Source organism: Chroicocephalus ridibundus, chromosome 19 (assembly GCF_963924245.1).
Source record: "Chroicocephalus ridibundus chromosome 19, bChrRid1.1, whole genome shotgun sequence".
Classification (NCBI taxonomy): Eukaryota; Metazoa; Chordata; class Aves; order Charadriiformes; family Laridae; genus Chroicocephalus; species Chroicocephalus ridibundus.
The window spans coordinates 1,783,798-1,798,381 of NC_086302.1; the positions used below are offsets into that span (position 1 = coordinate 1,783,798).

The window sequence follows — 14,584 nt, forward strand, 5'->3', positions numbered from 1 at the left end:
CGCACAGAAACTCCTCCATGCTCTTCTTTCCTCGTCCTCCCTTTTCTACATCTGTGTTACAGTCTCAGCAGCTCCCTGGGCAGCTGACCCGGACCCCCAGTCCCCCTCCCCACTCCACTATACCCAGAATAATCTCCTCTGGCAGGGCAGTGCTCACCCGCTAGACAATTACAAGCATGAACTTCACTTTTAACCTCAGAACTTGAAGAATTAGGGCCAGTTTTCCAATGGAGCTTCACTCCCTGGTTGCACAGCAGACGCTGAGCTATTCTGAAAGTCAGGCACTGATTGAGTGCTACAAGCTCGAGAATTTGGCCACAAGCTCTTCAGCCAGCGCAGCTGCGTGTGCTCCCTGCGCTGACTGAGGTTGATAATATGCCATTTCTCTTCCTTTCTCCAAATAGGAAAGGAAGATCCCAGCCTGTGAGGCTCCCGGGGTGAAGAAATCAGTGCCACCTCATTAACCGCAGCAGAGTTGTGCCCATTTTACATCAAAGGTCACAGTTCCCAGTTGCTGCTATTTAAAAGGCAGCTGGGGGTCACAGCCGGTTCCTAACGCCATCCCAGCATTGCCTTTGCCGTCTGGGAGGTCAGCCTGGACTGCGGGGCTGCGCAGCCCTGATCGGGAAGGAAAAACCAAAAGAGGACATTGGTAAACAGTTTACCAGCGTTTTTTTTCTTCATTCAGCCTCTATCCATAGGCAGGTAGCCATAGATAAAGTACAAAAGGAATAAAAAAGAGCCCCAGAAAATGTCTATCAGAGAAATCAGAAGCGAAAGGCAATTCCTATTATGCGAGTCCGAACAAGATTCATTTCAACTAAATTTAGCTTGAGATAAAGACCCTGTTTACCATTCATAAAGTCTCCTCTGTAAAGCCCCTCAGGCTTCCCAGGAGATGTTTCCTCATTCCTTTCCGCAGAGTATTTCGGGATGAAGGGATGGGCTGATGAAAGCATCCAGCAGGATGAGGGGGCCGTGCCGCCGAACGCCCTCCCGCCGCAGCTGGGGACCCGCTGGCTGCCCCCCGGCAGCTCAACCCCGACTCGTGGCAACCGCGGCAAAGCAGCGGGACCGTGCCTGCTCAGCCCAGGCACCGCGGGGGCTGACGTGCTTCATTTCTAACTGCCCAGGATCGCAGCAATTAAGGGCAAAAAAGACCTCTAAGGTTTAACAGGTGCTGCTGTACGGCCACGGGCGGGACTGCTCCTTGTGAGCTGCACAACACCGAGGCAAAGGCACCAGGAAAGCCAAGCGTTCCTGTACAGACTCCCCGCTAGCCCCAAAGGACGACATTTCCCTCACGTGGCACGAGCAGCCCCGTCACCCAGTGAGCGTCCCCTTCACGGCCCCTGCCGTCCTTGCCTCCGTCTGTCAACATTAACTGTGTTTGGAGACAGTCACCTCGTCCATTTTGCTAGCCCCTTGCAGCACGTGGTCGTTAATCTAAAGGCACCCGGAGTGAAAAAAATTCCAAATCCTCATCCCCGTGTCCCCAGAGGATACTTCCTCACGCCCTCAGACACAGCACTACCCACGCCCCCGGGCAATGGGCGCTCTATTTATCAGCAGAGCATCTTTCTGAAACGGAGCCTTAGGAGCGACTCCAGTCGCTCCCCACACCTTTGCTGTACCCACCAAACGGTGATGAAATCGTTGTAGGGCTCCGTTTGCAGCAGAGTGAAGTTGAGATGGATTCCATATCCCACCGGCACTGTCAGAAGCCAAGTGCAGTCCTGGGAATTGGGGTACTGGTTGGGGAAGCCGGGAGAGTAAACCGTACCATTTTGGGTGGTGACGTTCCCCCCACAAGGCACTGCAGGCAATCAGACAGAAACACAAACCTAATGCAGAGATATCCCCCAAAACAGTAACTCTTAAAGATCCCCTATTTCCCATTTTTCTTTCCTTTTTTTTTTTTTTTTTTTTTTTTTTGATAAAAGGATAGCAATTCTGGAGGATCCAGCCCCGAACCTTGAATAATTCCTATCTGTCACAACTACATCTAATATTTTCAACTTAATTCCATTACAATAAATGTAAGTGCTTTGGAGCTGAAAGGAGACTGCCAGGGTGTTTTGTACAGATGTGATAGCCAGGTGTGCAAATAAACTCTATCTTATGCCCTCGTAGGAGTCTTTGGGCTCCACCAGCTGTCTGCACCCATGCATGGAAAATACAGCTCCTGCCGAGATCCCACCAGTGGGCAAATCTCTCCACTTGTTCCTCCAGCGTGGCCTGGACCAGAACCACCGAGCAGCTGGCTTTTCACAGAGCACATCTGAGCAGGGGGGAAACGATGATTTGTGTGACAGCACCATCCAATTCATTAATCAAGCCGACAGCTCTATCGCACCAGGTATCTTCCAGCTCCAAAGGAACTGGCAAACTGAAGAGAGACACTCAGAAACAGCCCGGGCAGCAGAGGAGAGGGGGAGGAAGATGACGCCCTGCTGAAGGCACCACGGGAGGGCCACAGCGGGTCCCTAGGTCTGACAGTCCCATGTACCAGCGTCAGCTTCTGCACCTCCCCGGCAACAAACCAAACCACAGCAACATCTGCAGCGTGATCCTGGCAACCCGCCACAGCCGAAGGCACGGGGGTAGGTGCAGACAGCGTCACCCGCCTGAGCCAGCTCCGCTCCAGCAGCCACGCAGCTGCGTTAACCCAGCCCTTGGCGTTGGCTAACGCGTTCTCCCTCCCGACACACCTTAGGAATTCGGGCTCAGTGCTGCACACTCACTCTTCTTCGTAGCTCCACAGACTTCTACCACCCCGGCCCTGACTTGGTGCTCCAGATGTGAGGTTAGAGCCAGGCTCCATATTATTCCCTGCCTGGTTCTGCTCCGCTTATTCACGGGGTCTGTCACGCTGAGAAAAAGCATGTGTATTTCTGTAACTCCATACACTCATTTTCTGAAACAAACACCCAAGGAACCTTGGGGGCCAAGTTCCTTTCTGCCCTGCAAAGCAGCAGGCAGCCTGCTGATCACCAGAAGATCTCCCTGGAGTGGTGCTGGAAACCTCGGTTTCTGTGCATTTATTTTAGAATTACAGCTTCTCTTTTAATTAAAAGGGCTTTCAGCTGTGACCTGTGCGGGAAAGGTGAGGTGGTTAGCCTAAGGCAGAGTCCTCACTGCTTGCTGCTATGCAAAAATGGACCATTTACGGAAACAGCTAGAAAAGGAAAGTTCTGCATTGACTGTAAGAGCACTAACAGCCCACCAGATGCGCACACAGAGAAAAAAAGCAAATGGTCCAAAACATACCTAAGCCCTCGTCCCTCTGTGCTATCAGAAGTGCTGAAGAGCAAGAAAGCTACTTAAAAAACACCGTAAGGAAGGAAGAATTGGACGGCTGTAGCTGGCAGAGCTGACGCCGGAGGCAGGTAAGGGCGTGATCCCGCTGCCCCCAGCCCCTCACCCCGCGAGCAGCACCCAGCGAGCGCGGGACGGTGTCTCAGCTAACACACGTCCCTGGTGCATTGCTGGGGCCAGGGGAAGAGCAGCTGAGGATTCGGTTCTGTGTATTTTGTGTTCTCTGGGGTTCAAGGACTTAAAAGAGGAAAAATACCACCTCTCCCTCTCTCTGCCCAGCGCGCGGCTCTTGCAGACCAAGTACTGCAAAGAGGCTGGGATAAAGGTCAGCACTCCTGGGAAATGTGGTGGGAAAGCTTCAATAAGCTCCTCTGAACTTCTTAGGGGTTCGTATGAAAGCCTTCTAAAGTAAACCACACACAACTCAGTCCACTGGCGCACAGGATGAAAGGCTGCAACTGCCCTGTTGGGGGCTGAAAAGCAAATTTGGGCATTTGAGCTTCGATGCCTAGAACACAGATCCACTCCTTCAGCCTGCAGGGCCCTCCCAGCATACATGGTCTTCAGAAGGGAGACCACGGTCAAGGTCACTGAAGAGCTCCCATCCGGATCATTTTGCAGATGCCGTCATTGCCACACTAAGGAGACTAGACCGGGAGACATCTTCCCACACTAAGAGCCTCCAGAGCTGCAGGGGTCTTTTACCAGGGACTGTTTTTATTTGCCAATGCTAAATCAACGGAAGCTGAACATTGCTGAAGAAATAAAGCAGACAAGAACGCGCACTGCAATCACCCTGGAGTGCTTCCTTCTGAAAGCGCAGCTCCCGCCGGCACCAGCGGCGAGACTGACAGCTAGAGACTGTCCTCGCCCACAGCACGAGACTCAAACACACCATCTCAAAAGATGCACCTTGGTTTTGAACTGTTCAAGATGTTCGCTTTGACTAGGCTGAAATATGTTCAACATCAACTCATGGAGAACACGCTTCCGCCTCCAGTGACGCTTTCGTTTCCAGAGAAACTTTCACCCCAATTACAAAACAATGATGCAAGAGGAGGCCAAGAACAGAGAGCCGAAGCCGTTTCTCTCCCCAGAAATGCCCATCCGGGTGCTCTCAGGGCAACCCCAAAGCCATACCTTCACACCTGGGCAACGGGTGGTCCCAGTTCCTGTTGGTGCCGTGCTGGCAGGTCAGGACGGGGTGGCCGATCAGCTGGTAGCCAGGCAGGCACTCAAAGGAGATGGACTGGCCAACGTTGTAACCAGCTCCTCTTACAACACCATTAGCAAAAGGTTCAGGGTCAGGGCATTCCTGCAGCTCGTAGGCTGAAAAAAAGATAAAAAAAATAAGGAGGAATGTTTCATAGTTCATATTTTCTCACAAAAGCAGGAACAGTACACTGTCCGTGCTGCTTGGCTACTTCCTCCTCATACAATGACTTAATTGAAGGAGATAAACTTTAATGAACCCTGCACACATCTGCATAGAGCGGAGGGAACGTCCCGCTTTCAGCCGTGAGCCCCGGGGTCTGCCCTGCTCCGCCGGAGCCGGGATTCACAGACTCACCCCGCACTTCACTTCCAATTGGGAAATCTGCCTTGTTTTTCGACAAAACGTGGACAACCCTGATGACGAATGCAAGTCAATTGGTTAACATGTTCCACCTGGCATTATAAATTATTGGTCAGCCTTGCTAGAGCTAATTTGCATAGCAATTTCCATGAGATTACCCAGAGTGCCTCAGAGAGCACATTCCTTCCTAAATTGTGCAGTAGCGCATGAATTATATGGTGCATGAACAGGACAGCCAAGACAAAATTAATGTTTTCAATTAAGTATGAGTAGCGGCTTTTATTGCTATTTCTGGGAGTCAGCCCTTTGTCAGTCCTTGGCTGTATCACACGGCTGGAGACACATGCTCCATCTCTCCCACTCCTCACGGCTCTCTCCCAGGCAGTAGCTGGACCCCTCGGCTCCCCGCTGCTGCGCAGCAAACCCCATCACAACTGTATTCCCTCTGAAGTACACGACCTGCCCTGGGCATCCTTTGCCCCCTCCTATTCCCATGTGCCAAGGACAGGTGGACAAAGAAGACCAAAAGGTTTTGCAAAAGCACCCATCGAGGTGGAGCTGTGGATTGAGCAGAGCTAGAAGTTCATGGTCTCTTCCAACAGGGCAAAGGCAGCCCCAGCCCAGCACCCTAAAAGAGCAGCATGACCCCTAAGAGCAGGAGCATTTCCAGAGACGGGGACGGCTGCTGCCCAGAGAACATCACATCCCCAACTGGGGAGCTGCCGGAGGACTCAAGCTGGGCAAGACGGCAGGCACCTCCATTCCCCTGTCATCTTTGTGCCCCAGCACAAGGCCAGGCTGCAGCTGAGGATGCGTTTGGACTTCAGCTGAGAACGAAAAGCACTGCAAAATTCCCGAGCATGTCCTCATGGCTGCTGAGGACTCTCCTCTGCACATGAAAGTCGACAGAGCCAAGATCTAAGTGAATCCAGCTGGAATTAATTCTAAGGCATTTCACTGTCACAGAGCACTCTAGGAACATTTATTTGCCGTAGGCGTAAGTCCGGGTGAACAGATCCCAGTTATTAGGATTAAGCATGGCCTTCATGTAACACCTTTCCACTCATTTGGATTAAGCCCTCATGAAATTAATTCAACAGAAAAGCAACAACCATGCCGTCTACCCTCCCTCCTCCGCCCTCGCCATTAGCACCCGGGGACAGGACTGTCCCACTGCCGCTCGCTCGGTGGCCTCCTTACCTTGGTATTCCAGCTTGAAGCCTGGCTTGTTCTGCGAGTGGTCGCTGTGGAAGTACACGGTGGTTTCATGGGATGTCGACAGGAGGGAGCCCGGGATTTCGGTGCCGCTGAACCGCCCAATGACGTTACTGGTGTCGTACGGCCCATTGCGGATTTCCACAAAGTCGTGGTTTGGCTCAGTGGAGAAGTTCAGGAACTGGATGTGAGCACCTGGAGAGGAGGAATGAACAGTCTGACCCTAAAACTATGCCCAAGCCTTAGCACATCAGCACCGCTCTCCCAGTGATGCCCAGTATGGCCCGGTCAATCAGCAGGAGTACATTTACCGTGTCGGAGGCAGGGGGTGCCTGTAGGTATCTAGTTTCAGACAAGCTCAGGCTATCAATGCCCGTATTTTTGGGCACTCCTCTCCCTCCGCCTGGCACCAGAGACATCAGGAAAGCAAACCCAGAGCTCCCCAGAGCTCCCCTCGCTCGCCTGAGCAGAGCCGGCAGGACACAGAGCCGGCAGGACACAGAGCCGGCAGGACACAGAGCCGGCAGGACACAGAGCCGGCAGGACACAGAGCCGGCAGGACACAGAGCCGGCAGTGGCTCACGGCAGCCACACTGTGCCGGGGGAGAGGTAATTCAGGAAACCCGGAGAGTCAGTGCTTCCTCCAGGCGGGAGATACTTCCTCCTCCAGGCAATGGGGCGCCTGCTGGGCTGGCCTGGGGAAGAGCTGGGCTGGAGGCGGGCAAATCCCTCTCTTCCTAAGGGCTGGCGAAATCCTGATTTTGAATGTGCTGATGCCTGCATGAACTCTAGCCGAGGCAGCACATGACCCAACACAAGCTCTGGTCGCTCGTTACAACAGGTGATGCAACTGGAGATGTTTTAAGGCTATTCCAGACGCGAGTAGTTAAGATGGGGAAGTACAGACACTCTACGGGAGGATGTTACAGCTCATTCACAGGGGTCCCCACAAACTCCTATCAGCCTGATACACTCCACGGTGACCTTTTGAAAAAGTATTTATCATTTCATAGCACCATATAAATGCATCTTTAATGGAAAGTGTAATCGGGAGGTCAAACAACAGAGTTTCTGTAACTCATCCTGGCAAGCGATGCGTCCAGCACTGCCTGAACAGGGACGGTATCTTCCTATCCTCTCTTTTGTGACAGCACCAAACCAAAACTGGCCGTCTCACCAAAGCCCACTGGCAGCAATATCCTCCATGTGCAGTCCAGGTTGCTTGGATAATTCCCTGGGAACCCTGGACTCAGGAGCACTCCTTCCATCTCTTCTGCTGTTCCTCCACACTGGGCTGCAAAATCAAGAGTGTCAATGGTCAGGGTGACTTATGGGTCTCTCTGGATGATGGCGATGGCCAACCAGCTGTGTGGGAAATAACGAAATTAAAAACAAAGAAGAGAAGAAGGAAAGCCTGCTACGGAACCAGCCCAAAGTTTGCCAGGCACTGCGTGGCCACATTACTAATGCATGTGCCTTTCTCCTGCCCTCTGGAGATAAAAGCCTGGGCCCAGAGATGCAGTTTTGCCTATCACAGTGGGGGAGACAGATCTGAGCCGCCAGAGGAGAGACAGGCGCTGTGCTCCGTCCTTGGACATTGCAACAGCGCACATCGCGCACGCAGAACTTGTTTGAATTTTTAACCACCCAAAAAAAAAAAAAAAATCACTGTGAAGAAACAAACTGATCTCATTTTGACTCCAGTTACCACTGCTTCTTTTTCTGGTTAACTGATCTACCTGGACTGCTATACTTGTCAATCTCTGGGCAATTACTGATAAATATAGAACAGAGTGTTTGCACGCTGAGTGAAGCAAATTCCCTACCAAGAAGCGATCCACAGATGACAGCACAAAATATGTTTACAAAAGACAGCACATGAAATTTAACGACAGAGAGCATCTTCTCATGCTTATCTGGGTGACCTCTACCTCGTTACAGTAATGCCACCCAGCCGCACACCCAGGTGTACTCCTAACACGTTCTGACAGTGAAGGTACAGATCCCCTTTGTCCAGCAGCTCATTACGTGTGCACTTGCTACTAACAAGGTTTCTCCCAGAAGATTTCTCTTTCTTTTTCCTCTTAATGGCTCTTTAATAGAAATACTTCTAAATTATTTAGAAGTCAAGCATCTGGGTGAAGTGGGCCAAAAGAAAATCAGCACGCTTCGCCAGGGAAGCAAGCTGTTCTCTCAGCAGGGGAACGACCCGCGCCTGGGCTCCGTGCGGCCGAGGTGCCCTGGACAGGGTTTGGACACGTCAGTGCGCGACTGGCACAGGACAACGAGCCACAGGACCGTCACCACGGGGCGCTACGGCAGCCCCGCAAAAGACAAAGGTCACTCGTGATGATCTGCGCTTGGCTGCAGAGACGTGTTTACGCCTCTCGAGTTGGGTGACCTTTTTCAGTCAAGTGTGACGCGAGCTGAGGAACACGAACAGACAGGCAATGGGGGTTTGTACCACTGCACTTGGTCGTGACTGTCCAAAACCAGACAATCTGAATTAAATTGCGTGGTGTTCGCACCGGGACAGTGCCTAGCCCACACAGCCCAACCAGGCACAATCCTACCCAACCGGCTGATCGATGCCGATTAAAAGAAGGAAACCCGAAACTTGTAGTTTCTCATCTGGTCTCCAGCCAGATACTGGGATCCTCCTCCAGGCTGGGATCCCCCAACTCTAATGCTGAGCTGAAGGGCTTCTGATTTCTCCCAGAGCAAGTCCCATGGGTACGCGTCCTTTAGCTCAGTCATTCTGCTGTAAATGTCTCTGCATTTACTCCTGGCCTGCAGATCATCGGATAAAAGAACTGTTAGCTCTTATAATTACTTTAAAGCAAAATGATGTAAGCTAGAACAGCAGGAGCCTGAAATAACTGTTAACTAAAGCTATTAAATGCATAAATGTCTCTCTCAAAGCTGTAAAATGTGCAATATGAATATTAAACATCTAGATTTGCTAAAAGCAAAGTATTGAAAATAATTCAAGAACTCCAGCAAATTCCCTTCACCTCCGTGCCTCTTCTCCGAGGGCTCACTTCTTTCAGGGTGGAAACCGCCTGCCCGGTTCTTTTCTCCGAAGGGCTGGAAGACGGAGCAGGCTCAGCCCAGCTCCTCAGGGGGTGCCACGGGCAGCCAGCTGCCTCCCACCCGTTCCAGACAGAGCACTCTGGGCCGCCCACAGGGACTTTTTTGTTGACATTTCCCCCGCGACAAATGAAGGTTCTTCCATACAGTATCTCACTTCCAACAAACCTGCATTTCTCTAACTCATACCTTTTCCTTTTTTTTTCAGAAAAGCGTTATAAATATCTGCTAGGTACGAAAGAACAAGAGTCCTACCGATGCAAAGCGGCGGTGGGTAATTCCAGCGGCGGACGGTGCCGGGCATGCAGGAGATGTGAGAGTGGCCCTGGAGGAGGGGAAAACAAGACAGAGGGTTTGGAGGGTCTCCCTGTATCCCAGGCATTCGTTCTCATCCTTTTTGTTGGAAAATGCTCGGTACCTGAAGCGCGTAGCCCGGCTCGCACTGGAAGGAGACGACGTCGTTCACTAAATAGCGCTCGCCAATCTTCAGGCCGTTCCCGGGCACGGGGGGCTCCGGGCAGCTGGACAGACCGACAGCTGTGAAGGCAAGAGCGAGATGAGAGCGCGGGGACGGGGTCTGCGCTGGAGGCAACAGGAGTGGAAATGCTCTCCTTCATTTTACCCCAGCCCCCTGTTTAGCAACAACCTCCACCACAGGCACGGGGGAAGTCCCATGGCCTTTGGATTCCCCACAAAGACACCCCTGACCACGCTGCATTCCCCTGCGTTACGGGGTACGTCCAGGATCCAGAGGTTTTCACGTCTACTGCCTTCACCTCACCTGGAACACGCTTTTGTTGATGTACAAAGGTATCACAAATCACTCTGTGATTCGTGGCCCAAACTGTTTTTGACTGAACCCTAATGACTTGATGGAAGAGCTGCAGCTGCCACAGCGTGTCCACTGTGAAGCAAAAACCGGCTCCTTCTCAACGGTTCACAAACCCAACCACCCGCCCCGACCCCGACCCCTCCCCATCCCTGTTCCCGTTACGCGTTTGCTCCTTCACCGGCCAGGCAGCACCTCTAGAGAGCGGAGAGGATGCAAGAGGGAACTATCTGCTGTCCCTCGCTGGCAGTGCGAAGGGCGTGCAGTATGCACTGTACGCGATCTGTCCCTTTCTGGGCAGGAGCAGCATGGTTTCACCCTCCGATAACCTGTTCTGCCTGCTTTCAATTCCAGATTGACTCTACACGAGACACACGCAGCAGTGAGCGCGGCTGGTACTGCAGAACAGCCTACGACAATTTCACTCAATCCCACTTCCATCTGAGCTACATTCACAGCTGGGAATATCCTGCTGCAAACCCAATTAACAAGCCCCGGAGTCGCGTGGGGGGCGATGCGCTCTCCTTTACACACAAGCTCCCCCCTCTTCCTCCTGCAACGCCGAAGGAGATAACGCGGGCGCCGGCGTCTGCACCCACCGCGGCTCCGCCGCCTGCCAGCACCTCCCTCGCCCTCGGCGCTGGCAGCTGCCACTAAAAGATAACCTTCTGCATCACTGCAAGGGCTAACGCTCGGCTTAAACCCCCCAGTCTGCAGGCTGAGCCGAAAGGCGATGAGAAAAAAAAAAAGAAACGGGAGAGGAGATGCTGACTCTCCTCCTGAAACCCGACTCACGCTGCCCAGCAAGAACATACGTAGTCCCTCCCCACACACGGCCGTATCGCTTGACCTTCAGAGAGACAAGAGAGAAAATAGCTTTAAATAACTTCCCGTTCAGATCAGTGGGCACAGTTTCACTCAGTCCCAACGTGTTCCTGCTCTGCTTTGGGCTTTCAAGCACGTAGAGATAAGAGCTTTGCTTGAGGAACCCAGCGCGGGAGAAAGGGGAGGAAACAATCTCTGGTGTTTTAGCTCATCTCTCAAAACTTCCTTGCAGCACCTCTAACCAACGACAAAACCCGGGGCTCAGAGCCGTGAGATTCCAATTGTACGAGCAGAGCGAAAAATGTATTATTTCCAGCTGCCCTGAAAATCAACACCTATTAATTGTCTCAGCAAAGAAACCAAAGAAACCCGATAATCCCAAGCCTCATGAAAAACCGCAACATGACTGTTGCAACGGGTGATACGATCCTCAAAGAACTTATTGATTGAAACAGAAATGGAGAAGAAAGAGTCGCAGCAGAAGAATTTCTAAAACAACATCCATTTCGGCAGCTCCCAGAGGGCCACCTGGGGCACGCGCCCCCTCCCCAGTCTCGTCGGTTGCTGCAACCTTGCTGGATCCATTAACATGCAAGGTTTTAATCTGCAAACCCAGTAAAACCTGGAAAGCTTAGCACTAGTTGGCCCCCTAAAAGCGCACAGCCTGCAACCAAACCATTTCCGTGGACGTTTTACAAAACGAAACACACTTTCAAACCTATTCGCTGCTTTGGAAAAAAATAAAACAGAACGTTGGTTGGCTTCAGAGACAAACGCGAGATTTGCCATCAGAACCAATTGTCAGACACGGTGTCCAGCAAGAAAACAATTCCGTTTGCATTGCCCCGGGGAAGACTGCGTGAACAGAGACAGCGGTCCCAGCATGTCCCTCATCATCTCACCACCGCCACTGCCAGCACCGGAGCAGGGCCAGACCGTCACCACGCATTAACCGGTCCCCCGGGAGCCGCACTGAGACCAGACTGGCTCCTGGCCCTGTCGCACCCGTATCTTTAGCACACCGCAAACGCAGAAGCCCGCTTGCTTCCCTCCCTGCCAGTGAAACATTCCCTTTAGATGCGCTGAATGGAGCTGGGAGCTGCCGTTCCGCGCCTGCACCCCGCCTGTAAGGCTGCCTGCGCTGCTGCGGGACTGCACGTGAGTAATCCAAGCCCTCGGTACGGTACCACCGGCGAGACAACAGCCACCATCCCCATGACCCACCGCAGCCTGGCTGGCGCACGCCTCTCCTGAACGGACATCTGCTCCGACAGCAGGAATCAAAACACGGGCGTGGGGCAGAACAAATTTTTGGCATCCTCACTCAAAACTGAAAGCCCTTGCCCGAGAGATGCTTTTCCCTGACGTGTCTTCCAGTTTTGTGCAGGTTTGTTCTCTCAGAATCATCAAATTGCCTGGGCTGGAAGGGACCTTTCAGAGCAGCTAGTCCAACCATCAGCCTGGCTCTGACAAGAACCACATCTCCACGCGCTGTGTCTGCCCGGCTTTTAAATACCTCCGGGGATGGTGCCTCAGCCACTGCCCTGGGCAGCCTGTTCCAATGCTTAATAACACTTTCAGTGCACAAATTTTTCCTAACGCCCAGTTTAAACCTCCCCTGGCACAACTTGAGGCTGTTTCCTCTTGTCCTGTCACCTGTTCCTTGGGAGAAGAGACCGGCCCCCCCTGGCCACCCCCTCCTCTCAGGCAGTTGTAGAGGGCGATGAGAACCACCGAGCATTTCTTTTTTAAAATATAGTCTCTGTATATCATCACATATAATGATGTTTCCAGGGCTGTATACCCAAAACCTGAGTGCAGCCTTGCACAAGACCTGCTGGAAGCGAAGCGCTGCCATTCCGCTGGGATGCTGGAATAATCCCTAACGGATGGACCCACTGAGCCCCCCAACACAATAGAGGCGGGGAAAGGAGCGGGTGCCCGCACTCCAGGCGCTGCTGCCTTTGGAACATCATCTCAAACCTTCCCGTTTAGCTCAGGCCAACGTGCCTCCCTGAGCTGGAGACTGCAAAAGGAGGGTGGCCACGCATTCAGTAACAACCCCGAGGGAAATTACACTGTCCAGTGTCTGGACACGGCCCCTCCAAACCCAAAGCGGAGACACACCACGCCAGCAGGAGAGGTGAGCAGGAGCCAGCCGTCTCCCCTGGCACCAAAGGCAGGTGACAGTGCCCTGGGCTGTCGGGACAGGAGCACAGCCAGCAGACGGAGAGGTGATTACCCCCCTCTACTCAACACCCACTAGACACCACCTGAAATATCGTATGCAGTTTTGCGCCCTACGGCATAAGAAAAAAATCGATGAAGTGGAGCGAGTTGGGCAGAGGAGCAGCAGGACGGGCTGGGGCTGCAGCACTCATACGCGATGAAAGGCTGCCCAGAGCGTTTGTGCAGTCTCCATCCCTGGGTTTTTCAAGCACAGACTGCATAAATATGGGTAAAGTGAGTAATCTAAGTTTTATCTCCTACCTGACCCTGCTTTCAGCAGGAGGTTCGATGAGGTGACCTCTGAGGTCCCTTCCAGCCGGAATTATCCTATGAAGACCTGTCTAGCCCTGCGTGCTCTTTCCAGCAACGACCAATACTGAATGCCCAGGAAAGACTGCAAGGAGCAGGCCGTCCCTCCCAGCCCCTGGCGAGCATCATTTGAGGCACTTCCCGAGCCAAGATTACAGCACTGTGTTGAACAGGCCAACTCTCCATGAATTTTTAATACTTTGGCCTCCAGAACTCCTCCTGCACTACAGCACAGAAACCAAACAGGTGCTACAAAGCGCATCGGCAGCAAGAGGAGGGTCACCCCGTGACCCCCACACCTCCTCTGCTGCATCTGTTCTCCGTCTAATGCTGACTCCCGCCCTGCAGCCTGAGAGCAGGGACCCAGGCACGCACGGCCCTTCAAGCTCACTGCCCCTTCCCCACCCAGCAGCTTCCACTTCTAGAAGGCGGCGGCTCCGTAACCATTTCCCCATCGCTCAGAAGAACTGCAAGATCAAGGCTGAATTGCTCTTACTTTTGTATTCCAGGTGAAACCCGGCAGCAGAGACGCTGATATCCGAATAGAAATGCAGATAGAGCTGGTTTGAAGTGCTGTTCAGCAGCGCAGGCACTGTAGTTCCTGGGAAAACAAGAGGTGCACAAAGATACTGAAGAGGATCCTTTTTTCCTCCTCCGTGTCCTCGGAGACTTGCTGCAGAAGAGGCTGAGAACAGAAAGTCCTTTAACTTAACAAGCTCTGTTGGTTTTGATCAGGTTCTAATGAGGCCAATTGAGAAATACCCAAGGCCTCTCCGCAATGGCCTTTCCAGTCTACTGATGAATTTCATCATGTGAAGTTTTACCACTTACGGGCCAGGCAGACTGGAAGCACGGAGAAGGGAATCGGTGATGAGAAACAGCGTGGGTGGAGCGCGGGTCCCCGCGGGTCCCGGATCCCTTCTCCCGCCGCGTTCCCTGCAAGCTGCTGCAGCAGCAGATGAAGGCAGCTCCATCCCAGGCGCAGCGCTGGGAGCAGAGCTTGCTGGTCTTTACGCATGACCCTTCTCCTTACCAACCTCAGAGCACTTTGAACACGTTTGTTCATTAAATAAGCAAGAATCGGGGCTGTCGGTTTGTGAGTGGCTCTGATATTTGAAAGCTTTACAATGCCCTTGGGCTCTGGCTGCTCCCAGCTCTGTGAAAAGCCACGGTCCCCAGTGCTGAGCAAAAGA

The 14,584-nt window shown here is 52.7% G+C and overlaps 1 protein-coding gene across 3 annotated transcripts in view; it reads right to left on the bottom strand.

Moving 5' to 3' along the window:
• Positions 1–14,584, bottom strand: part of CSMD2 (CUB and Sushi multiple domains 2) — a 297,274-nt gene that overhangs the window by 50,034 nt on the left and 232,656 nt on the right. For all 3 annotated transcript variants that reach the window (XM_063355710.1, XM_063355709.1, XM_063355711.1), the window contains 7 exons: positions 13,888–13,992; positions 9,618–9,736; positions 9,455–9,524; positions 7,287–7,403; positions 6,095–6,304; positions 4,459–4,647; positions 1,639–1,816 (listed from right to left, as the gene is read on the bottom strand). In XM_063355710.1, the coding sequence (XP_063211780.1) occupies positions 1,639–1,816; positions 4,459–4,647; positions 6,095–6,304; positions 7,287–7,403; positions 9,455–9,524; positions 9,618–9,736; positions 13,888–13,992 (988 nt within the window). The remainder of the gene's footprint in view (positions 1–1,638; positions 1,817–4,458; positions 4,648–6,094; positions 6,305–7,286; positions 7,404–9,454; positions 9,525–9,617; positions 9,737–13,887; positions 13,993–14,584) is intronic.